The sequence below is a fragment of the Schistocerca nitens genome, chromosome 6 (assembly GCF_023898315.1).
Source record: "Schistocerca nitens isolate TAMUIC-IGC-003100 chromosome 6, iqSchNite1.1, whole genome shotgun sequence".
Taxonomy (NCBI): Eukaryota; Metazoa; Arthropoda; class Insecta; order Orthoptera; family Acrididae; genus Schistocerca; species Schistocerca nitens.
The window spans coordinates 87,784,488-87,811,044 of NC_064619.1; the positions used below are offsets into that span (position 1 = coordinate 87,784,488).

At 40.8% G+C, this 26,557-nt stretch overlaps 1 protein-coding gene across 5 annotated transcripts in view; it reads right to left on the reverse strand.

Annotated features, from left to right (window-relative positions):
* Window positions 1-26,557, reverse strand: part of LOC126263699 (E3 ubiquitin-protein ligase Nedd-4) — a 200,034-nt gene that overhangs the window by 151,062 nt on the left and 22,415 nt on the right. For 3 of the 5 annotated variants that reach the window (XM_049960831.1, XM_049960836.1, XM_049960834.1), the window contains exons 4-6: window positions 26,511-26,549; window positions 25,215-25,387; window positions 10,220-10,559 (exon numbers count right to left, since the gene is read on the reverse strand). In XM_049960831.1, the coding sequence (XP_049816788.1) occupies window positions 10,220-10,559; window positions 25,215-25,387; window positions 26,511-26,549 (552 nt within the window). The remainder of the gene's footprint in view (window positions 1-10,219; window positions 10,560-25,214; window positions 25,388-26,510; window positions 26,550-26,557) is intronic. The other 2 variants (XM_049960835.1, XM_049960833.1) reach the window with 2 other exon arrangements.

The window sequence follows — 26,557 nt, forward strand, 5'->3', positions numbered from 1 at the left end:
AGACAGGATTTAAATGAGATAGCAGCAAACACGAACGAATACATGGCAAAATGTTTATATTAGTATTCTTTCTTATGGTGAAGAGAATACTGCATGTGATTCACATTTCGATAGGTTCCTATTAGCAACCATCTCTTCTCACAGGTAGGAAAAAATTCAGAACGTAGAGTTGGCCATATTGACAAACATCCCAAACAGTCTTGCCAGTCGGATTTTCGTAGTACATTGAAATTCTGCTACATTCGAAGATGAACAATACGGAATTTGTATTTACTTCGTTGGATAATGTATGAAAATGCAGTGGTCGAAACACAGGACGGAGAAAAAAAAGCTCGTCTTCCACTTTTTTTTAATTTACTGACGCAGAGGTTTTGGCGCCAGTATTTATCTTTGTGCCTACAAAGCATACCATTGTAGCGCTACATATATTCGACGGCAGAAGTTAGTTGTGGTGGCACCTATCAACATTTTTCAGAACTTCCACTTTCTTTGCACTCAATTCTAAGCCGCAGGCAGTTTTTTGGATTACAAAAACTGGAAAAAAAGTGTGGCTTGGATTTGAGTAAATACGGTACCTGTTTGATTCTGTCTAAAGTTCATAAATCCCAAATGACTAAATGTTGGAGTGACATCGAAATACTTCCAGATAGCTGACCATAGATGAGCTGGGGTTATGAGAAACTATTTCTGCCCCTTCACTTCACAGTTACTTTTATAAAATGTTTTGGTTGCTAGCTGGAATTCTCCTTTGATTTGTTTTTCCTCCTCCAAGGCCTCTACAGTTTTCAGCAACACTGGATCTTTCCTCTTTTCAGCAGCATCATCATTTAATGCAATGGTGGCTGGGATTTTATCCCTACTTCTGTGTTCTGCCGAAGGATTCCTCGAAAGGCAGATGGTATCCTTTTGTTTGCATCTATTTTTGTATACCACTGTGATGTCATACTTCTGAAGCCTCAGTGCCATCCCACTAGACTAACTGATAGATCCTTCAGGCTATTTAGCCAACAGAGTATGACTGTCACAAAAGTGAATAGTCTGCCAAATAAACATGGACAGAACTTTTCGATGGCCCAAACAACTGGAAGGCACTCTTATCAGTTGTGAAGTAGTTCATTTTGGACTTTGTGAGAATACTCGGGAAGCATAAACTATTACTTTATATGAAGGTAGTATCTGTTCCTGAAAGAACAGATACCATTGATGACCTTCTCAAGAATGAAATCATAATTAAATTGACATCTTAGCTGCAAACAGGCACTGATATACATCATTGGGGACAAGTTGAAAACGTGTGCCAAGACCGGGACTCTAATATCAATGCCTGTTTGCAACTAGGGTGTTGATTTAATCATCATTTCATTCTAGAGAAGCTGCACGGTCATCAATGGTATCTGTTCTTTCGGGAACAGATACTACGTTCATATATAGTTAAAATATGGCTACCCGGCCATTGACCTTCTTGTGCAAATGCACATGCTATGCCCCAACTCGTGCGGGACTTGGTAGATTAATCTGCCAGAACTAACGAGTGTGATGGACAAACATCTATTAGGCTCACTACAAATGTAGTGGTGGGACATGTTGGGAATGTGGGTCTCACGGGGAGCATGCAAGGGATAAGTCCCTGCAGGCACACTATCCTCTGTGCTCTCGGTGGCTCAGATGGATAGAACGTCTGCCATGTAAGCAGGAGATCCCGGGTTTGAGTCCCAGTCAGGGCACACATTTTCAACATGTCCCCAATGATGTATATCAATGCCTGTTTGCAGCTAGGGTGTCGATTTAATTATCATTTCATAAACTATTACCTTCTGATGTATGGGGGTCAATACTCGTGGCTGATTTATCTCGTGTACTCAGTCCGACAGTTGTGACAGTCGTAAACTGCTGTATGTCTTCTCATATTTCCTAGTGAAAAGCAGAGACAAGGTCATGGAGATCTCTCACGAATGCCATTAAGATCAGATTCAGGACTCCCATCATACCTCTTCCATATGACTTTCTATTGCATGCTAACATTAAATGAATTTCTGAATTGTTGTGACATACTTTACCAGAAGAACTTGGTATATTTCTGCTGTGAATTTTAAAGTGTGAGATTTTGACGGCTTCTGTCATATTCAGATCCACAGTGTCGCTTAGACCCAAAACAGGCTGTGTGCGCAACTGTGTCATTCTGCCTTGACAAAGGGGCCTATTCATCAATTGTTCTTGTACTAAGCAGTCTTCTGTTGATTGTCACCAAATGTTTTCTTCAGTTCGGCCTGTAATTTGTGTCAGCTATTGAGCCTCCCTTCAATGTTGTTGAACCACTGCTTAGCTATGCCATCCAAGTAAAAGTACACATCTGACAAACACTTCCTGTCAATCCAACCTATTGCATTTGGTGACTTGGTTGAATCCTGTCAAGTCAATTCGTCAGGTTCTGAATGGAATCACCAGAAAACACTGATGCAAGTCTGATGTGCAGTGGACTTCAAAGTGGCTTGGAATCCATTGGTCTCCAGAATATACGGTCCTATTCACATAAAAGACAAAGAGCAAGTGAATAAAATTTTCTCTACAAAACATTAGAAATGCTGCTGTTATTTATGTCCAAGATCTGTTAAAGGGGAAACAATCGGCAAGTTATTGCACATACTAATTTTTTGAGCACGATTTTCGACATCCATGTCTGCATATGCATTCCACAACCCACAGTACAGTGCCTGGAAGATGATACTTCATACCAATATTTACAATTTGCTGTCCTAGTCATTTCTGTATTGGTTGAGGAGAAAATGACTACAGACTTTTGCTGGCTCCCTAATAACTTTTATGTTATATGCAAGATTCCAATCTGAGATATACACTGATGGCAGCCAAACGGCCGAACAGTCTTCCTCACACAGTTTCACTGAATTCCCCTACAGGATTTCATGACAACTAAGTCACCTTTCTTCCAGGTGTTCCCATTTAAGTTCCCTGAGCATCTCTGGTACACTTTCACACAATTTATACCAACCAGTTATGATCCTAGCATCTCAAGTCTGAAATTCTTTGCTGTCTGTTGTCATGCCACAATTTTAATGACAAAAATGTTTCTGTCATCTGGATTTTGATTTCCAGCACACTTTCTCTGATTAGTCTTCATTAACTGCAGAAGTTCTTTATGCTTCGTCTGTTTGTGTTGAGAGGGACCAGTTGTGAGGATGAGGGGAGACAAAGATGAAGGCAAAAGAGTCAGAGTATGGCATCAAAGATTGTACACTTGTAAGAACTAGGCTAGCTTCAGCTCAGAGATGACAGAAGGTGCAGAGTGAGAAGGAAAGATGGATTAGAAGAAAGACATTGAAGCTAGAAGGGATAACCACCCCTCAACTAACATAGCTCCCGTTTCCTGGGCAGTCAAGAGCCCCCCCCCCCCCCCCCCCCCTCCCTGTCATCTTCCACACAATGTTGCCTTTTGATGTCCTCAAATACTTATGAATGAGCTTTGCACACTAGCTATCATTTCCACTGCAAAACTTGGACATGTACCCAATGCCACTTACGTCCGCCACACCACCGGTAGAAGTCAGAACATTTAAGGAAGGCTAACAAGTGAAACCACTGACATTGTTTACCGACTAGCTCAAGTTCTGTGTATGGCTTTTTGTATAGGTAAGTGACTGACTTTGTGATGAAGCAACCTAGGATAATTTTTCTGCCCCACTTGTTTTGCCATCTGCCTCCTTAATATTCATTTTTTTTTTCATTTTAACTAATTACCATTAACATAAGTGAATATAATGTGCATTTCCATAAAGGAGAAAGGCAGGCCCTCAGTTTTTAAGAATATAATACCTGATCTAGTTTTGTGCTTATTTTTATGTATGTAATTGATTTTCTAATTTATTTTGGCTATTAATAGTTAGTATCTTTCATTGTAGGGCGTAATCAGTAATTTTTTCGTAACCTGAATTCTACTGTTGACTTATAAATAAATATAAATTCTGCAATAATTGTAAAATATTGGAAGACGAAATGCTAGTAATCTTAAAGTATCTATTTGGCTCTATTCAAAAACACGTTAGCAAAGTCAGCCTTTAATTAATTCCAAAGTAATTAACAGTTTTGTCAAAAGTATTGTTTACATAATTATATTTGTTCATTTCATGATTTAAACAAATAATTTGGCTTTACCCTTGTAGTAGAAGAAACTGTTAAACAGAACCAATTTTTTGATGTATTCAGTTAATCGAATGAGTTAAGTTTTAATTGTAATTTCTGTAAATTGAACATCAAACAATGTGAAGTTTCAGTACCTATTATTGCGAGGGCATATAAGGGCCCAATTTTTGGTCACGAGAGAGTCAGTCCACGGGCGAGTTTCAGACGAGAAACCCATGTTGATTAGAACCACAACAATGTTTCAACTTAACTATGAAATAAGTGTTAAACAACTAGGCCATGTGTAAAAACAATGAAAGTGTCTGCTCCATACATATCTGATTATTCTTTTAAAGTACTGTGAACTTTGTGGTTAGGTTTTACTGCTCTTAGAGGTTCAACAGGAAACTATTGTAGCAGTATGTGCAGGTTTGCCTGCAAACTATTAATGAAGCTTATCGAAAGTTAAACAATAGTGCACTGGCCATATAACTGTGTAACATTGGGGGGTTGTGAAAAGTGAAATTAAAGTACTGTGAAACACAACGTGCACCTGTCATCTACATTATTTACAGTAGTCAGTGTTGGAATCCACAACCCATTTTTTCAGTCAGTACAGCAACACAGTATGTCGACAAAAAAAAAAATAAAAAAAAATAAAAAAAAAAAAAAATAAAAGCAGGTGAACCACTACAACTTTTACTGTTGCCCTTTTTCTACTGTTATTTGGTTGCAGAAACCTATTCACTTTTTTACCAGAATACACATTCTTTTTGAAAGCCTGCTTCAGATTTTTAAATTTGGGATCAAGTTATTACAGCGTGCAAATTATTTTGACTCCGTCAATAAGACTTTTAATGGCACCTCTTTTGTTGTCATCATTGTTGGTTGGAGTTCTAAATGCAGATATCTATGTGTCATGTGACTTTCCAAAAAACTTACGTTTTAATCTTCTATCAGCCTCTCTCTTAACTAAAACATCCAAGAAGGATATTGCATTGTCTTTTCCATCTCCATGGTAAACTGGATTTTTGGATTTATACCATTCAAATAAAAATAATTCTGAAGTTTTACTGTGTGATCAAACCACGAATGTATCATTGACAAACCAATACCAAAAAACCACAAAGTAACAGCATGCTGTTAATGGGTATATACTGTACAGAATGCAATATGGTATGAATAAAATTATACCTAGCTGGAAAACTTGTGTTTCCAGAATGTATTCATTAAATCTTACTTGCTCCTTGCCCTCTACAGGATTAGCTTCCACAGTTTGTCTGTCACTATCAGAACCATCCTGAATACAGATGTAGCAAGAAAGAAGTGCAAAAAGCAAAAACTGGTTTCATTCCGTGCCCCGCTTTCACAGTGATAAACTTCGAGAATGGGTCATGGAGTTCCAAGAAAAGGTGAGACCAAATGACTGCAAACGACAGCAAAGAGCGCCTTACTGAGGCTGCCCGAGAAGTTGCAGAAATCAAAAGAAGCAAAAAGCATGCCTGGTGGAAAGACATGTGAGTCAGTCCTCAAGGAAAGGCTCAGTGCATGGAAACAATAGTACTCAACTAAATTGGGAACTGACTGGGAAACCTACAAAATCCAACGTGCCCAAACAGCCAGGGCAATTAGAACTGAGAAGCGTAAGTACGAAAAATCACTCTTTGAAAAGATAAAACAAAATTATAGGAAGAATGAAACCAGAGAGTACTAAAGAGCCTTCACACACAAACTGACTGGTTACAAACTGCCGTCACTATGCTTTCAGTGAAAGTACGATACACTGGTGACTTCAAATGGAGAAAATTGTCAGATTCTAGCAGGCTACTTTCGAGACCTACTGAAATGTAACAAACATCCAAACCCTATTGAGACCAAAAAACCACTGTTCAGGTGCCCAGAGTCCAGACCACCTGATAAAGATGAAATCAAGCACCACATTGCCCATCTCAAAAGCAACAAAGCACCTGGAGAAGACTCAGTCATAGCAGAACTGTCGAAATATTCCCCAAAGGAATCACTTTAAATGTTACAAAAACAAATAGAAAAAATGTGGAATGAGGAAACACTGCCCGAAGATTGGAAAACAGCCCTGATTCATCCCTTGCACAAGAAAGGCAGCATGAAAGACGTTTAACAACTACCGTGGAATATTCCTGCTACCGGCAAGGTATAAAATTCTCTCACTTGCCAGTCTGGAGCGTTTAGGAGCCCCACACTTCAAATAGGTGAATAGCAAGGGGGCTTCATAAAAAGTCGCTTAACAGCCGAACAGATCTACAATCTTTAAACAATAATCAGATATTATACTCTGGTCCAAACACTACATGTCAAGTCTTTGTGGACTTCAAGAAGGCATACGATTCCATAGAACGGGAGGTCCTGCTGAACATCCTAAATGAGTTCAGAGTTGACCTTAAACTGGAGGCATTAATTAGAGCTAACCGAACAGATACAGAATCCAAAGTACAATTCCTTGGGTGTCTCTCGGATTCCTTTGATGCCAAAATAGGGGTCAGGCAAGTTGATGGCCTGTCTCCAATGCTTTTCAACTGCACCCTTGAAAAGATGATCAGAACCTGGCAGGAAATATTAATGCAAACCAACTATAGCCATTTGTGAATTGAAACCAAATCAAAGGGGATCGAAGTAGACTGCTTGGCTTTAGCCGATGACATTGACTTTCTGTCAAAGGACGTAGACACTGCTAGAGTTCAAATCAAACTGTTAAAAGAAATCACTGAACAAACTGGTCTGTAAATATCATTTGAGACAACAGAAGTCATGACTAACATTAAAGACACCCCACCAGAACTCCATTCGAAATACCATCGCCCAGGTACACAAATTCAAGTACCTGGGTGAGATCTACATGAAAAATGGACTGGACAAGGAGCAGACACACAAACTAGCAATAGCTTACCAAACATCCTGCATGATCTACAACAAGAAATGCCTTTCCCAGAACACTAAGACACGTCACTACGAAACAGTTTTGAAGCCAATAGTTTTGTATGCAGCCGAAACCTTACCCCTAAATGTTGATAAAAGACTCCTCGAAGAACTGGAGAGAGAGAGAGAGAGAGAGAGAGAGAGAGAGAGAGAGAGAGAGGTGTAAAATCATTATAAGAATCCAAGGATCCAAGTACACGAATGGCACCCATCAAAACAGATACAACAGGAAGTCTACAGTAAAATAGAAAACATTACAGACATAATCCATAAAAGATGGGCACGATTTCATGGTCACCTCAAACGAATTTACATAAACAGGTTAATCAAAAATATATATCTCTTTTTTGATTCAAAACCAAAAACTATGACGACATGGTTTAAAAACATCAAAGAAGGCCTCCAGATGCTACATATCAAACCCGAAGATGCTTTTGACAGCGTTCATTTCCAAAATGAGATAGTGACAAACGGAATAACCCGAGACGAGCAACTGAGAAGAAGACACTGTGTCCTTTGGACAGAAGAGTGCAAGCAGGCCCACTCACAAAGAATGAGGGAAATCTGGGCTCAGAAGAAAAGCCAGGCACTGTACAAAGTGCAGCAAGACTTAACATGGTCCTAGATGCCCCCCCCACCCCACCCCCACCCCCTCAAAAAAAAATTTAAGGAGTAAAGGTAACGATTGGCCCAATAGTAGCAATGCTCAATCAAAGGACTTAACTTACGTTAATAATGAAAAGAAAAGAAAAAAAAGAAAGAAAAAAGAACCTTTACAGAATTTGTGGTCATTTAGAGCCTTCTATTGTAAAGTGGACAAAGCTGTTTACAGTAAGTTGACTGGAAAATCAAAACCAATGTTAAGAAGTGTGGCAGAGGCCCACTTTACCGCAGTTTTATTAAACCTCTGTGTAAAATGATAACAGAAATGAAATAAGATTTTAGTATAGGAACAGAATTTTGTAGGTAATAGATGCCTTTGTCAAAGTTCACGGAAACAACAGCTATTTTAGTAGCAGAACGACTTGGATGGACTGTTGAACTTAAAAGGGAACCTCCCCATTGCACCCCCCTCAGATTTTGTTATATGTTGGCACAGTGGATAGGCGTTGAAAAACTGAACACAGATCAATCGACAAAACAGGAACAAGTTGTGTGGAACTATGAAAAAAATAAGCAAAATATACAAACTGAGTAGTCCATGCGCAACATAGGCAACATCAAGGACAATGTGAGCTCAGGAGCGCCGTGGTCCTGTGGTTAGTGTGAGAAACTGCGAATCGAGAGATCCTTGGTTCAAGTCTTTCCTCGAGTGAAAAGTTTACTTTCTTTATTTTCGCGAAGTTAGGATCTGTACATTCGTTCATTGATGTCTCTGTTCACTGTAATAAGTTTAGTGTCTGTGTTTTGCGACCGCACCGCAAAACCGTGCGATTAGTAGACGAGAGGACGTGCCTCTCCAATGGGAACCGAAAACATTGGATCGCAAGGTCATAGGTCAACCGATTCCTCCAACGGAAAACACGTCTGATATATTCTATATGACACTGGTGACGGCATGTGCGTCACATGATAGGAATATGTTGTCGACCCACCTAACTTGTACACTTGGCGAATGGGTAAAAAGATTCTTCTTCTCGCCCGATTTAGGTTTTCTTGTGGATGTAATAATCACTCCCAAAAAAGTGATGGACAGATAATAATTGTCTGAAAATAAAAAATTAAAGTTTTCATTTGAGGGAAGACTTGAACCAAGGACCTCTCGTTCCACAGCTGCTCACGCTAACCACGGGACCACGGCGCTCCTGAGCTTACATTGTCCTTGATGTTGCCTATCTTGCACATGGACTATTCAGTTTGTATATTTTGCTTATTTTTTTTTTTTTTTTTCATAGTTCCACACAACTTCTTCCTGTTTTCTCGATTGATCTGTGTTCAGTTTTTCAAGGCCTATCCACTGTGCCAACTTATAACTAAACCTGAAGGGGGTGCGATGGGGAGGTTCCCTTGTTAGTAGCCAAACTATTTAGCACAAAATTAAGTATAAAGGTAATATAGATGACAGCGATGATTGTCAGGGAAGTAAAATATTTTGCTTATTATCTGATGGTGAAAGTGAATTAGTAATACAAAAATTCTACTATCTAGGAAATAAGATCATACAAAATTACTAAAGCATGTTAAGACACCAGAAGCCAATTAGTTCTGGTGAAGAAAGCTTCCTTCAATGAAAGATCTCTAGTGATGAAATATGGGCATAGAACTCAGGAAGAAATTTTATCACAATTTTATGTGGAATCTGACTCTAGGAAGAAGTCAAACCTGGAATTATTTGAAGAACAAAGGTTGTTTGTCCATCTTTTAGTTGGTTTCATTCCTTCATCTCTTCTCGACTTTTGCTAATGTATATATCTCCCTATATTTAGTGCAACTAACTCCTTAACTAAACACCTTGTTTTATATTTTCTGGCCTTCATCTGCCCTTGCAATTCTGGCCCTGCTTGTGAAGTTTATTACCCTGTCAGAATTCTTAGATGTTCATCCAGACAGCTAGTAAATGTTCCCAATTCTCAGCAGCGTAGAGACTCAATACTTTGCACAGATTCACACTGCAGGTTTGTTTTTCCCTAGAAAGCAACTTTCCTAATGACGAAATCAGTATTTCTGACAGCTCCATAAAGTTTATCTCCACATCCCAGATCAAACAGCAACAACCAGAAGTACTTCTTTACTTAAACATATACTTAACCAATTATGGCCAACAATAAACTGCATACTCCATGCAAGACATTAGTCGTCATACTGTGTTATGTAATGGAAGCACATCTGGAGAGTGTATGGCAGTGGAAATGAAACTTTATTCAAAACAACGAAATAAAAATAAGGAAATAAAACAAAACTTAAAAGTGTTACGACTATTTATCACAGCAATGCACATCAGTTTTGACTGCAAAACTCCACTGCTGTTGTACACACACCCTCAAAACAAGGAAACTTATGCTTCAAGGCAGAGAAGTTTTAGAAGCTCAGATTCTTTTTTTTTATATATATATCTGAAGTATTATGTCGGAGACTAACAACGATCACCAATTGTTTTTCGTGCCACAAAATATTTTTAATGAACATGGCCTACCTGCTGAACTGGTCTACCAGCCTCAAGTACTTCCCACTCTGAGTCTTGCCGCCGGAAAGATGGTGGACGTGATCTTCTAGGTGGTGGAGGAGGAGGCCGCGGTGGGGCTGGACGGGAAGGCATCATAGTTACCTGGGCAGGTGTTTCAGTTGGTGCTGACACAGAGTTTTCTGAATCCACCATCTCCCAATCACCATCTGGCTCTGCAGTTGGTGCAGTGCCTGACTGAGGTGTTCCCATCACTTCCTGACCAGCAGGGGACGGTGCAGTATTTGGTATGCCTGGCTCTCTGATATATGCAATATAGAGTTCTAAATGGCCTTTGACTCGGGATCTTGCACTGTAAAACATGAAAACATTGCAAACAGGAATTATTTGTTTAAAACTTACACAATTTCATAAAAAATGAGTAATGAAATATAGCCTACTCCCATGAAACCCTATAAGCATTTACTTCTTAATCACTAACTACCTGCAGCTGCAGGAGTAGCATAACACACAAATGGAAGAACATAATTTGAATAAAAAAATGAGGTATTAAAAAATAATATGAACACAGAGTTTATCACACAAAGCAAACAGCAATCTGATATGAACATCAATCAAGATTATTGTGGCACAATGGTGACCTGCCCAAATTTAAGATATCACAGTGGGAGATGGGGCAAGAGGGGGCAGAGAAAATTCAACAAAGCCTTTACCTGAAGTTCCTTCCAGCTCTTTAGTAAAACATAAACCTGATGTTAATTCTATTTGTTCTTGGTGTGTGTGTGTGTGTGTGTGCGCGCGCGCGCGCGCAGGAGGAAGAGGAGGAGGAGGAGGAGCTCTCTCTCTCTCTCTCTCTCTCTCTCTCTCTCTCTCTCTCTCTCTCTCTCTCTCTCTCTCTCTCTCTCTCTCTCACACACGCACACACGCACACACACTTGACGGGACATACACTCTGCCATGCACTTCACAGTGGTTTTCAGAGCATGTATGTAGATGTAGGTGTGACCTAAAACCACAGATCAAAATGCTCAGTTCACTACTCTCAAAACTTTCTCAACTGGGTCAGAATATGTACAGGTGCATCCCAGAAACTTATCAGTCACAATACAGCCTCTGACAACCCCCATCCACTGAACACTATCCTCCAAGGGTCTAGGCTAAACTTTTGCAGATCTGTGCTCACAGCAGTCTGCTTCCAGTCTTGAGTGCTTCTTAAATCTCAGAACCTGCGATCAGTGTAACAAATTTGCTTCCTGATCATATGCGAAGAAGAGCCCCAAAGTCTGCTGTCAATATTATCATTTAACAGTCAGTCAGCCTGTGCCACTTTCAATATGTTTAGTCAAGATGGGAACAGACTAATTCACAATCACAGTTATTATTTCATGAACAGTTCTTGCAATTTGTAGATGACATAGGTTTCTACTCTGAAGGCATCAATATCAGCAAGGATCGAAAGAAATATATATGTTTTGTTTTATGTGACAAAGGAAGGGTTTGTTATAAACAAAATAAAAATCTGTGCAAAAATGCAAAAATTAGAACGTAGCCTCAGTGGAGAAGCATAGCTGAATTGTGTGGGGGCTGTGAAACTTCTGGGTTTTATGATGGACGACAGCCAATTGCTTGGCAAGAGAACAATGCACATGTGTGGGGCAAATTGTCATGAATCGTGTACTTCCGGAGAAAACAACTGATCAGTATATGCTAATGGTGTACTATTTACTATATCACTGTCATATCAACTACGGCCTGCTACAGTGGGATCACTCTACAAGGTGCAAGAAAGCACTGTTGCGAAAAAATAGTCTTCAACTGTCCCATGTATGTGAAGGTAAAATCATGAAACATTCAGCAACAGGAGTGATATTCACAGCTGTAACACATGCAATAAGGAAAACCGTCAAGCCAAGCTATCGACTCCACATGACACAGGAGAGTTCAGTCATATAAATACTGAAATGCAGTCCTTGGAACTGATGAAATTTCAAGGAAAACTATCACACAATCTACCCAAACACCACTGTTCTGGCATATACCTTCACGAGCACAATGGTTGGCACTAGGAAACATTGTATAGCTGGCACTGAACTAGGCACGCCTATGACAAGAGAAGACCAAGATGCCCCCTGGGTAGCGTGCATATAGACCGCCGCCACCGACTAAGTGCTCTCAATCTCAGTACATCACATCAGGACTCAGTTCGCACTACACCTCAGTACTTAGCTAGCTGTGACGGAACATTAGTCATTGTGTACTATTGTGATTTGGACACTGACAAGATTCAAGAATTAGTACATGTTATTTGAATGCTGTTAACCACAGAACTTCAGATTGGATATCACTGAAGTTCAGTACTCAACTGGTTCCTGTAATAAAGTGTATTTTAACTACGTGTACATTTTGTGTTGTAGTGACAGGAAACCAGTCACCCACCTATCATAACCCCCTTCTCCTCATCCAGAAACGAAAGACAAAACATTACAAGAGGGCACAGCCACAAAAAGTGGCAACAAATCTGATCAACATGCTTTGTTTGCTTTTCTTGTGTTCTAGGCTGGTGCAGGGAGCTGAAGTTACAGTGATTCTATAGACTCATTTGTTCTTGTTGTTGCACATATTACAGGATGGGAGCTGCAGAATCAAAATCTCTCTCTCTCTCTCTCTCTCTCTCTCTCTCTCTCTCTCTCTCTCTCTCTCAGAGGCTTTGCACATTGCTTTTCTAATTGTCTTTTCCTATTTTGCTGTAATTTGTTGGCATTAGAATGGCTACCCTGCCACCTCCACCCCCTGCCCTGGATCAAATATCTCTCCCAGTGACAGGCCCACAGTCCAGTCCATCGAATTCAAGGTACTGTGAAATATCATTATTTCCTGTCCATCATGGGAGCCTGTGCTTCACTTAAATCAAAAATTCTTCTCTACATTGTCTCCAAACGCACTCTCCTATGATGAAGTAGTAGGTGCATTAAGTTAGTATTATGGACAGCAGATTCAGAGCAAGAGAGCCATATTTCAGTTCTTTTGCCTTAAGAAAAAGCTGCAGAAGATGTACCATCAGTGGTATACAGACTTTCAGGGTCTCACTAGAAAGTATAAATTCAAGAATTGCCGTGTCAACTTTTATAGTGACATGACGATCCATGATGCCATCACATACAATGATAGCAGAATTAGAGAACAGATTCTCAAGTACTCTGACCCTTCGCTCCATCAAGTCTTGCAAATATTAGTACAATACAATTCTGGTGCCATAGCTGTCGATAAATGTGATCAGGTTCCGATTTGTTATGTCAAGTTTCCTCTTGTCCGCGACCGCCCCACCCAGCTGCCACAACGAGCATGCACACAACCAAGTAAACAAGTAGCCAAGGCTCTAAATCTAGTGAAGTCTTGCCCTCACTGTTTTGCTCGTCATATGTGACAAGATTACCAGTCGTGCAACGTGACATGTTACTCATGTGTAAAGAAAGGCCATGTCTAGGCAGTTTGCTAGCAACAACAAAAAGAGTGCCAATTCTACCCACTCTCGCGACAACAGGTTTCATGCACATTCTGTGAATGCACTGTTTTCAAAACCAACTCCAGTTTCTAGCGGTAATACAAGTAAGGTTGTGCCCTGATCTTGCCCCAGAGCAGTGACACGCCATTCAAGCAAACTACTTGCTGGTCGTAGTGTTGACTTTCAACTGGACACAGGTGCTTCCGTAACTCTGCTTAATCGTGCCATGTATGAACGGTTAGGCTCACCAGTGCCTGCGTACCCGCCATTTTTCAATGTTACTTGGAACAGCTGACTGATTAAGTGCCATTCTATTTGAACTACCTTGACGATACTGTTGTCTCAGGTCATATGCCAATTTGCATACCCTTTTTCAGGTGTTGTCAGATGCAGGACTCAAGTGTCCTCTCGAAAAGTGTGACTAAACAGAACCACAGTACTTTAAATCATGTGGTCAGTCAGGGTATGCACCCCCTCCAATCTCATTTGCTTGCAAGCCGTGACCTGCCTGTTCCTCGCAATGCATCTGAACTGCAGTCAGTGCTAGGCAAGTTGACCTACTACATTTGTTTCATTCCAAACACTTCACAGATGACATCGCTTGCATTGGAAAAATGTGCCTTTCATGTGGACCAAAGAGTGTCACAATGCATTTCAGAAACACAAAAAACTGTTGCGCAAGACAGATCTATTGCTTTTGCCTCAAAGTTATTCACTCAAATTCAGTGCAATTATTCACAAATTGAAAAAGGAGCTCTCGCTATTGTGTATGGTTCGACAAAATTCCATCACTATCTGTTTGGTCACACGTTCAATTTAATGACTGATCCCAAGTCCTTGTTTCATCCCTCAAAGCCAGTTGTTACATGTACTGCTCAAAAATTGCAATGTTGGGCTTTGCTTCTATCCCAATATCAGTACGAAATTGTGTACATATCTACAGCAAAAGAATGGCAATGCTGGCACCCTTTCTTACCTTCTGATCGGCCCTGAGTCTGATTTTCATTCCTCTGATGCATCTTGTTGCCAGATCGATGCATAGAACTCTGAATTGCTGCAGTCTCTTCCATTGAATTACAGAAAAATTGTACAGGCCGTGGAAGCAGACCCTGATTTGAAAATTTTGTTGCATTACATTTGCACGTCTTGGCCTTGCTCACTGAACAGTATTCAGACATCAGTAGGGTGCTGATAATTTGTTCATTGGCGTAACCTTTCAGTACAACAAGGTATGACCTAAGTACAATCTATAGTGGACAATCATGTGTGCTCATTCCCACAGTGCTGCAAAAGTATGTGTTACAACTGCTTCACCGAAGGCATTGGGGAATTGTTTGACTTGAACAGTTAGTGTGCCGGCACTATACTTGGCAGGACATGGATGCCCACATTGAACAAATGTCATTGCAGTGTCGCGCATGCGCAGAAAACCAGATACATTCTCAACTTGACCTACCTAAGACTGAATCGCCATGGCAACGAGTGCACACTGACTTTGCAGGACCACCCTGGAACACTTGTTGGCTTGCTGTAGTAGATTCTTTTAGCAAGTTTCCACTTGCTGCACCTATGAACTAAACCATGTCACATAGCACCAGTCAACTGTTGCCATCAATTTTTTTCAATGTTACGGACAATGGCCCTCAGTTCAAGTCACATGAGTACCATTTTGTTCACAGAATTTTTCATTTGTCATCTAACAAGTGCTCTGTTTCACCCCCAGTCCAAGAATGCTTTGTATGCACTTTTAAACAACAGATGGCCAAGCTTCACACCTCCCACACATAGGAAAAGGCATTACAACTCCTCCTCACCTCCTATTGCTCCCACTGATGTGACAGAGTTTCACTGGTGGAACTTCTGCATGGCCACTACCATAAGATGCTGCTTCACTTACTCCACCCACCGCAGCATCCAGTGCTGCCGATGGTCTGCAAGTACCGCTTTGCAGCACTTGATCTTGTTCTTTACAGGGTTTTTGGCCGACATCAGCACTGGGAGTGAGGCAAGTTCCAGAAACACATTGGCACATATATGTATCTAAGTGCAGGTCCTGATGGTTTGCAGCACTGTCACCAGCATCAAATTCATAATTGCTGTTTGCCATGTGATTCTGCTGCTTTTCTTCCCCCAGATTCACAGTCTCAAGGGATCACGCAGCCTTTGCAGCTGCCCGCTGGGCACCTCAGGACGAGTCAATGGATGTTGCACTCTCCATCCCAATGGACGTGGACCCACTATCGCTGTCACTGTCGTCACCCAAGGAGATGCCCCCAAGACTGGACATATATGCAGAGCAGTGTTTTCAGGAGGGCATTCCTCTGCTCTTGCAAGCCAGACAGCAGGGTACTGCTGTGAGTATGCCGCCTTCAGCAATTACGGTTCCCGCCTCATCTCTACGTCCAACTTCCTGTCTTCCCACACTGTAGCTAGTTTACATCTCCAGTACATGACAATGGTGCGGGTTTTTTTTTTAATTTTATTTATTTATTAATTTTTTTTTGGAGGGGGGGGGGGGGGTGGCGGCAATGCTCTGATGAAAGCCTTCATCAGCATTGTATAGCAGGCAATGAACTAGGGCACCTATGACGAGAGAAGGCAAGGTAGGAGTAGGCAACATGCAACAGGTAATAACAATATTAATGTGCTAATAGTAAACTGCAGGAGCGTCTATAGAAAAGTCCCAGAACTGCTCTCATTAATAAACGGTCACAACGATCATATAGTACTAGGGACAGAAAGTTGGCTGAAACCAGACGTAAACAGTAATGAAATCCTAAACTCAGATTGGAATGTATACCGCAGAGACAGGCTGGACAGTGAAGGGGGAGGCGTGTTTATAGCAATAAGAAGTGCAATAGTATCGAAGGAAATTGACGGAGATCCAAAATGTGAAATGATTTGGGTGAAGGTCACGGTTACAGCAGGACCAGACATGGTAATTGGATGTCTTTATAGGCCCCCTGGCTCAGCAGCAGTTGTGGCTGAGCACCTGAAGGATAATTTGGAAAATATTTCGAGTAGATTTCCCCACCATGTTATAGTTCTGGGTGAAGATTTTAATTTGCTGGATATAGACTCGGAGACTCAAACGTTCATAACGGGTGGCAGGGACAAAGAATCCAGTGAAATTTTTTTAAGTGCTTTATCTGAAAACTACCTTGAGCAGTTAAACAGAGAACCAACTCGTGGCAATAACATATTAGACCTTCTGGTGACAAACAGACCCAAACTATTTGAAACAGTTAACGCAGAACAGGGAATCAGCAATCATAAAGTGGTTATGGCATTGATGATTTCAGCCGTAAATAGAAATATTAAAAAAAGTAGGAAGATTTTTCTGTTTAGCAAAAGTGACAAAAAGCAGATTACAGAGTACCTGTCGGCTCAACACAAAAGTTTTGTCTCAAGTACAGATAGTGTTGAGCATCAGTGGACAAAGTTCAAAACCATCATACAATATGCTTTAGATGAGTATGTGCCAAGCAAGATCGTAAGAGATGGAAAAGAGCCACCGTGGTACAACAACCGAGTTAGAAAACTGCTGCGGAAGCAAAGGGAACTTCACAGCAAACAAACATAGCCAAAGCCTTGCAGACAAACAAGAATTACGCAAAGCGAAATGTAGTGTGAGGAGGGCTATGCGAGAGGCGTTCAATGAATTCGAAAGTAAAGTTCTATGTACTGACTTGGCAGAAAATCCTAAGAAATTCTGGTCTTCTGTCAAAGCGGTAGGTGGATCAAAACAAAATGTCCAGACACTCTGTGACGAAAATGGTACTGAAACAGAGGATGACAGACTAAAGGCCGAAATACTAAATGTCTTTTTCCAAAGCTGTTTCACAGACGAAGACTGCACTGTAGTTCCTTCTCTAGATTGTCACACAGATGACAAAATGGTAGATATCGAAATAGATGACAGAGGGATAGAGAAACCAATTAAAATCGCTCAAAAGAGGAAAGGCCGCTGGACCTGATGGGATACCAGTTCGATTTTACACAGAGCACGCGAAGGAACTTGCCCCCCTTCTTGCAGCGGTGTACCGTAGGTCTCTAGAAGAGCGTAGCGTTCCAAAGGATTGGAAAATGGCACAGGTCATCCCCGTTTTCAAGAAGGGACGTCGAACAGATGTGCTGAACTATAGACCTATATCTCTAACGCCGATCAGTTGTAGAATTTTGGAACACGTGTTATGTTCGAGTATAATGACTTTCCTGCAGACCAGAAATCTACGTTGTAGGAATCAGCATGGGTTTCGAAAAAGACGGTCGAGTGAAACCCAGCTCGCGCTATTCGTCCACAAGACTCAGAGGGCCATAGACACGGGTTCACAGGTAGATGCCGTGTTTCTTGACTTCCGCAAGGCGTTCGATACAGTTCCCCACAGTCGTTTAATGAACAAAGTAAGAGCATATGAACTATCAGACCAATTGTGTGATTGGATTGAGGAGTTCCTAGATAACAGAACGCAGCATGTCATTCTCAATGGAGAGAAGTCTTCCGAAGTAAGAGTGATTTCAGATGTGCCACAGGGGAGTGTCATGGGACCGTTGCTGTTCACAATATACATAAATGACCTGGTGGATGACATCGGAAGTTCACTAAGGCTTTTTGCAGATGATGCTGTGGTGTATCGAGAGGTTGTAACAATGGAAAATTGTACTGAAATGCAGGAGGATCTGCAGCGAATTGACGCATGGTGCAGGGAATGGCAATTGAATCTCAATGTAGACAAGTGTAATGTGCTGCGAATACACAGAAAGATAGATCCCTTATCATTTAGCTACAAAATAGCAGGTCAACAACTGGAAGCAGTTAATTCCATAAATTATCTGGGAGTACGCATTAGGAGTGATTTAAAATGGAATGATCATATAAAGTTGATCGTCGGTAAAGCAGATGCCATACTGAGATTCATTGAAAGAATCCTAAGGAAATGCAATCCGAAAACAAAGGAAGTAGGTTACAGTACGCTTGTTCGCCCACTGTTTGAATACTGCTCAGCGGTGTGGGATCCGTACCAGATAGGGTTGATAGAAGAGATAGAGAAGATCCAACGGAAAGCAGCGCGCTTCGTTACAGGATCATTTAGTAATTGCGAAAGCGTTACGGAGATGATAGATAAACTCCAGTGGAAGACTCTGCAGGAGAGACGCTCAGTTGCTCGGTACGGGCTTTTGTTAAAGTTTCGAGAACATACCTTCACCGAAGAGTCCAGCTTATATTGCTCCCTCCTACGTATATCTCACGAAGAGACCATGAGGATAAAATCAGAGAGAACCGATAGAGGTATTCAGGGTACCCTCCGCCACACACCGTCAGGTGGCTTGCGGAGTATGGATGTAGATGTAGATGTAGAAGATCAAGACGCGCCCCAGGCTACACGCCGATAATGTCCCTTGGGTAGCATGCATATAGGCCACTGCCACCAACCAAGCTCTCTCAGCATCTTAATCTCAGTACCTCAGTACATCGCATCAGGACTCAGTTCGCATTGCATCTCAATATGATGGACTGTGCTCTAGTCCTCCATAGTGACAGTCGTCACCTCGCACCTTAGCGCTAGCTGTGAGGGAATGTTAGTCATTGTGTACAGTTAGTTTTTTTTTTTTTTTCAAAACATCTGAGGTCATAAGTGCCCAGTACAGAACCATAGAATGCTGGGACTGCGAGGGTAAAAAACCATTTTGAGGTCCAATACAGGAAAGAAGAAAAAACAAATCTAAAGCACGAAGACATTATGGAAGAGTATCTAAAAAATGTCGACAAGACACCAGAGTTACCACATAGAAATCAAATCTCTTCCGTCATATAACTGCTTTTTAAAAATTTTAAAACTTGAGCCACAGCTCGCACGTCATCCGCTAAAATGTTTGGCAAAATGGGCAGCAGCCAGGCCCTGAGAAGTAAGTGGCTAGAAAAGGGGCAGAGTATCAGGAAATGTTTGACTGTTAATGGCTGGCTACAGAAAGGACAGACGGGTGCAGGGTCACCACTCAACAAGTGGCAATGGCTAAAGCGGCATTGCCCTATTCGCAACCAAGCTAACATTACTTCCTCATGGCAAGACAGCCAAGGAGGAAGTCGACCAGGCTGTTGGGAGAGGTTTGACTTCCCTGAGTTTGTTCCCATGAAGGGAGCACCAATGCTCCTTCCAGCCGGGTGCCCTCCAAAGGGCACCGTAGGTCACACCTTCTGAACAACAGAAACAGCGACCAATCAGCAGAGGAGCAAGGTAACAGCTAAGGCAATCACCCCTCCCAGGGCCTGGCCTGTACCAGGTGGTATGTGCAGGCCCTACATGCCAACCCAGGGCTGGGAATTACCCATTACCCAGTCTCCTACTACATGTGAAACGCGTGGGTGGCTGTCAAGCACACACAGGGAGGAGAAGAAGAAAAGACAAGAAGGAAAGGAAGAAAGAAAGAATGGCCTCAAACACTGCAGCGGAGGAAAAAAGAGAGCAGAGCTAGGCTACAGGGGCCGAGCAGTACAGGGGTGGGCGGGGGGGTGGGGGGTGGGGGGGGGTGAGGGCGAGCAGTACGGGGGAGGTGGGGGGGTCAAGGGGGGGGGGACCAGCAGTACAGGGGTGGGGGAACCAGCAGTACAGGGGACGAACAGTACAAGAGAGAATATTCCTACAAGCAAACCAACACAAACGAGCTTCAAAAGCCCATGGAGGCACGAGACATCTCCCCAAGAGAGGGAAAAGGAGGGGAGAAGAGGAGACAAGCAGCACAGAAAGGGAAGTGGTGCTGCGAGGGCTGGGGCCCGGTGGTCACCAAGCATGCACTCACCAAACAGCGGTCAGCCCCCTGGGGGGTGTATATAGTTGTGATATTGCAACGGACAAGATTCAAAAATTAGTGCTGTTTTTTTTATTGCTGTTAACCACAGAACTTCAGATGGACATCACTGAAGTTAAGTACTCAAGTGGTTCTCTAATAAAGTGTATTTTAACCATGTGTGCATTCTGTGTTGTAGTGAGAGGTAACGGCCACCCACCTATCATACCGACCTCTCCTCATCCAGCTAGGAACCACAAAATATTACATGAGGGCACAGCCACAACAACCACAGCACAGTTTGAATGAATTCTTTGACAGTCCTTCAGCAAATTGAACTGGCAAAAGAATGCACTACTATATAATTTACTTGCCATTTAATGAACAAGTTGTTGTTGTTGTGGTCTTCAGTCCTGAGACTGGTTTGATGCAGCTCTCCATGCTACTCTATCCTGTGCAAGCTGCTTCATCTCCCAGTACCTACTGCAACCTACATCCTTCTGAATCTGCTTAGTGTATTGATCTCTTGGTCTACCTCTACGATTTTTACCCTCCACGCTGCCCTCCAATGCTAAATTTGTGATCCCTTGATGCCTCAAAACATGTCCTACCAACCGATCCCTTCTTCTAGTCAAGTTGTGCCACAAACTTCTCTTCTCCCCAATCCTATTCAATACCTCCTTATTAGTTACGTGATCTACCCACCTTATCTTCAGCATTCTTCTGTAGCACCACATTTCAAAAGCTTCTATTCTCTTCTTGTCCAAACTGGTTATCGTCCATGTTTCACTTCCATACATGGCTACACTCCTTACAAATACTTTCAGAAACGACTTCCTGACACTTAAATTAATACTCGATGTTAACAAATTTCTCTTCTTCAGAAACGATTTCCTTGCCATTGCCAGTCTACATTTTATATCCTCTCTACTTCGACCATCATCAGTTATTTTGCTCCCCAAATAGCAAAACTCCTTTACTACTTTAAGTGTCTCATTTCCTAATCTAATCCCCTCAGCATCACCCGATTTACTTTGACTACATTCCATTATCCTCGTTTTGCTTTTGTTGATGTTCATCTTATATCCTCCTTTCAAGACACTGTCCATTCCGTTCAACTGCTCTTTCAAGTCCTTTACTGTCTCTGACAGAATTAAGATGTCATCGGCGAACCTCAAAGTTTTTACTTCTTCTCCATGAATTTTAATACCTACTCCGAATTTTTCTTTTGTTTCCTTTACTGCTTGCTCAATATACAGATTGAATAACATCGCGGAGAGGCTACAACCCTGTCTCACTCCTTTCCCAACCACTGCTTCCCTTTCATGCCCCTCGACTCTTATAACTGCCATCTGCTTTCTGTACAAATTGTAAATAGCCTTTCGCTCCCTGTATTTTACCCCTGCCACCTTCAGAATTTGAAAGAGTATTCCAGTTAACGTTGTCAAAAGCTTTCTCTAAGTCTACAAATGCTAGAAACGTAGGTTTGCCTTTTCTTAATCTTTCTTCTAAGATAAGTCGTAAGGTTAGTATTGCCTCACGTGTTCCAACATTTCTACGGAATCCAAACTGATCTTCCCCGAGGTCCGCTTCTACCAGTTTTTCCATTTGTCTGTAAAGAATTCGCGTTAGTATTTTGCAGCTGTGACTTATTAAACTGATAGTTCGGTAATTTTCACATCTGTCAACACCTGCTTTCTTTGGGATTGGAATTATTATATCCTTCTTGAAGTCTGTGGGTATTTCGCCTGTCTCATACATCTTGCTCACCAGATGGTAGAGTTTTGTCATGTACTTGTAAAAAATTCTCTAAATGTTATTAAGTATTATAATACAATTATGATAATTTGTTCTTGTATTATAATGCTTGTGTAATCTTAACCTTTCAACACTGACACACCTTGTCCAGTCGTAGTTGGTGAATGACATAGCTACAGTAATAATGAACGGTAATAGGACACATCTTGAGGCTTTAGGTACTATCAAATTTGGTAATGAAGTGGATGAATTTTGGAGGAGGGGGTGAAAACTGTAGAGGGATATCAAGGATTGATTACACACAGTAGGTCGAAGTAGACATAAGTTGCAGTAATTCTGTGGAGATGACAGGGCTTGCATAGTACAGGCTAACATGGACAGCTGCATCATGCAAGTCTTTGGACTGAAAACCATCTAACAACAACATATTTGACTTATGTAGTTTTCCTTGTTAAATCGCTTGGAAATGGTGAAGTACCTGCTCCTGAAGTAGTACATGGTATGTACTGACATCTGCATTCTACATCAGTGTTATTTCTCATAAATAACAAACACCAATTATCTTTCTGTTTTATAGTTCTAAAAACTTTAACTTGTACATAGTTTTTGTGCGGTAAATTAAATGCACTAATGAATTGGTTATGGATCAAAAATTAATTTTAGAGTAACTTAGTGTGAATCTCAGAGACAATACTGTCTGATATTTCCAGTGAAAATGTGTAATTTCTTTCTCGTCTATCATTCGAAAGAACGGCAATGGATGACCAGCTACAAATGAGTAAGAAATGTAACAGCTTATTAAAGATGACTTCTGTGGTATACTATTTAGAATACAAAAATTAACTGCATGACTAACGCCAGTTCACAGCATGCAACATCCACGAATCCCTTTAATAAAATGTGAGTTATGGTATTTTGTGTATATTTACACCCTAATCGGTAATCTACTCTACTGATCATTGGTGGGATCTATTAAAATAGTGTCATCAGTGAACAAACTGGAACCAAATCAGAACACTTACATGTGGCATCCAAGATCTTAACAATAGTATTACAGAATGAAGTGCAATGTGTGCAAGCGTGATCTGTTAATGAAAGGGGTATGCTACTTATTATGTAGACAATACTATGTTGTTACAGTGGCCAATTACTCGAAGTAGGAACTGCAAATGCATTACTCAAAAGAATTAGGGAAACATGTGTACCAACATCCAGTATGTTAATTCAGTTTTGATATACGCACTACCTGTGTTCTTATTGCATTGCCCAAGATCTTCAATTTTAATGTATGCAATAACTAAAGTCATTCACCATCTCTCAGCCAGGTTTTGCATCAGGTGATCCCTAAGAAGGAAGACAGTACCACTGTCCCAGTATTCTTTACTGAGTTACACAAGACAGGAGCTGTTATTTGTGGACATTATATTCAACTAAGCACATGTAATGTAACATCTCAATGCAGTGTTAGTTACAATGGCAGTCAGTCTGATCTGAGGAGGATGGACTTTCTGCCGTGTTGCTGCAAATGCCAATATCTCTCCCTCTGTTGTCCAATATCTGTGGACACACTACTGGGGACAGTAGTAAAATCCCACATGAAGACCAATGTATGGCCATCTTCATGTTGTGGTGTCGTATGGCTACTACCAGAGCACTGAAAGACAATCTCCAAAGGGCCACTGGAGCCACTGTGCCCGATAAGACTAAGAAACAGATTATAAGGATGGGCCTTACGACCATGCCCTTTTTGTGTAGCCTGCTTGACATGGCATCTCCCAGCTGGCTTTCAGTTCTGCAGTTCCCATGGTAACTGGAATCTTCATCACAGGCGAAACTTGTTATTTACAGATGCGTCCAGATTTTCTCTGATGCAGGTGGTGGCTGTTTTCGTGTGTGGAGATGCCATGGTGAAGGGTATCAGCCAAATACCGTCCAAGAAATCGACACATTTGGGCAAAGTTCTGTGATGCTGGGAGGCATTTGTGTTGACAGCTGTACAGATCATCTTGTTGTCAATAATCATCTTACCGCCAGGCAGTACATTGAACGGATCCTGTTGGCCCATGTAATGGCTGCTGCATTTTGTGATGGCCAGAATTCCTTCTCATACAGAATAATACCAGGGGCCACATGGCATGCGCCACCAGGGATGTGTGGGAAAGCCTGGACATTGAAGTACTGGAACAGCCAGCAGTAAATCCTGACCTAACTCCCACTGAGCATGTACGGGACATGCTTGACAGATGGGTCATGGTCGTCCTGTTCCACCAGACACTCCGCGAACTCTCAAGAGCTCCCATTGGAGAATGGGAACAGATACCACAGAAATACTTCTTTAGACTAATACAGAGCACACCTCGTAGGTGTCAGGTATGATAAATGCTCACAGAGGCTATACACATTACTGAAGCTCTCTAAGTCCATCGAAAAGCACCCTGGATGACAGGATGAATGATTGTTTCCACTTTGTTCCTGACACCTGTTGGACATTTCAGTTCTTGTTATGTAAATGAATGAGGATGCAATATTTCACTGTGTACTTCATTTGTGAAAGATAAAGGTATCATTTGGTAACTTAACCAGTCCTCAATTATTGCTCAATGGAGTATGGCAGACGGCCAGAGTAATGTTTCCCTAATTCTTCCAAGTAGTGTACCTTCTTTGTAAAAAACAAGTAAGAAGTTCAAACAGCTGAGTTTAATCAAAACACATCCCTCTCCCACCTCCACCCACAAAGAAAAAATAAACTTGAAAGTGAAATTTTAAGAAAGGTGTCAAAAACATGTCACATATCTTAAATACACATTTCAATAACATGAATACATACTGGAACAAATTTATCAGTTGTTTACTGTTCACAGGCCTCATATTTTGTGATATTTTTAAGTCTTTTTGCAAGTATTGAGGAATTTATTGTATAAATAGATACTAAGTAACAGCAGTCTGGGAGTAATTACTAACAATTTATCTAACCTTCGCGGCAACAGGGTGTACTGTTTTGGTGGAATTGTTCGCCCTTCCTGTTCTTTTGGAAGATTTAATAAATTCACCTCCACCATTCCCAAAAAATCATCCCGTGTCAAACGATTTTCATCAAACACTTGTAACACAAGTTTGTGTTCAGCTGGTTTCACCTGCAATGAAATAATCAAAAGGTAAAACATTTCTTAGAATTTCTGAAAAATAACATTAAAAATGATAAAAGGTGTCTACTCACCAGTTATAAATCACAATATTATGTAATAGGATAGATAAAAATATCTACTCACCAAGTCACGACATACTAAAATTTGCAAGCTTTCAGTGCCCGTGGCTTTTTCTTCTGGATGAAGGACTGAAGGGAAAGGAAGAGGGGTGAAGGAAAACAACTGATATTGAGATTTAGAAAATGGGAGAGTTCAGTAAAGTCACCCAGAATCGCAGGTCCCACTTGCCAAGATGATTTTTTATCTATTCAGTTACATTAGATTTTCAAAAATTGATTATTTTCATTGATATATTAAATCATAATAATAGGAATGTGTGTCCTAGCACAACCTATCATCTTTTGTTACTTTTATTTGCTGTTTCTATCTTGGAATGTGATATAACATCAAAACCTCACTGAAATTTAGGATTACTAGTAAAAACACCAGTCTGATAAAATCACTGTATATATATATATATATATATATATATATATATATATATATATATATATAAAATCAATAGAAATCTTCTCCCTCTATTTCCAATAAGTACAATACATATCACTCTACACTAATAAACTTTGTATCAAAAGTAGGTTCAATGTAGTCTTAATGGACAACACTAAGGGTGAATAAAAAGTAACATTGGAGTCTAATATTTTCCTACAAATATATGGTGAACAAAAACTCAGAAACACAAGTATTTCCAGAAATAAAAACTATAACTCCCTGTCCATTAATAAGATTCCACCCATTTTCCAATTCAAAAGTAAAAGAAAAATAAGCATATGTAAGTATGAAACATTGTATTTTACAAATTCTTTTAACTTATGTAGGTATCTTATCATTTGACAACATGTCAGATCTAGTTGTGGCATAATAGTTTAATAACCAATGTTTTGGTTTCTTCAGTGATGCACTTTATATTTTTCTATAATTATTGTAATCACCAGTTTCAAATTTAGGCTTAATTCAGTAAGGGTATGAACTAAAAGTTTGTACCATACATGAGGTAACAACATGTGCACTATAAAATCTTACTTCCTTTTCTTAGCATGTAAAAACTTACACGAAATACAAATTCTTCATTCCATTGTGGATTTAACGTCTGAAAAA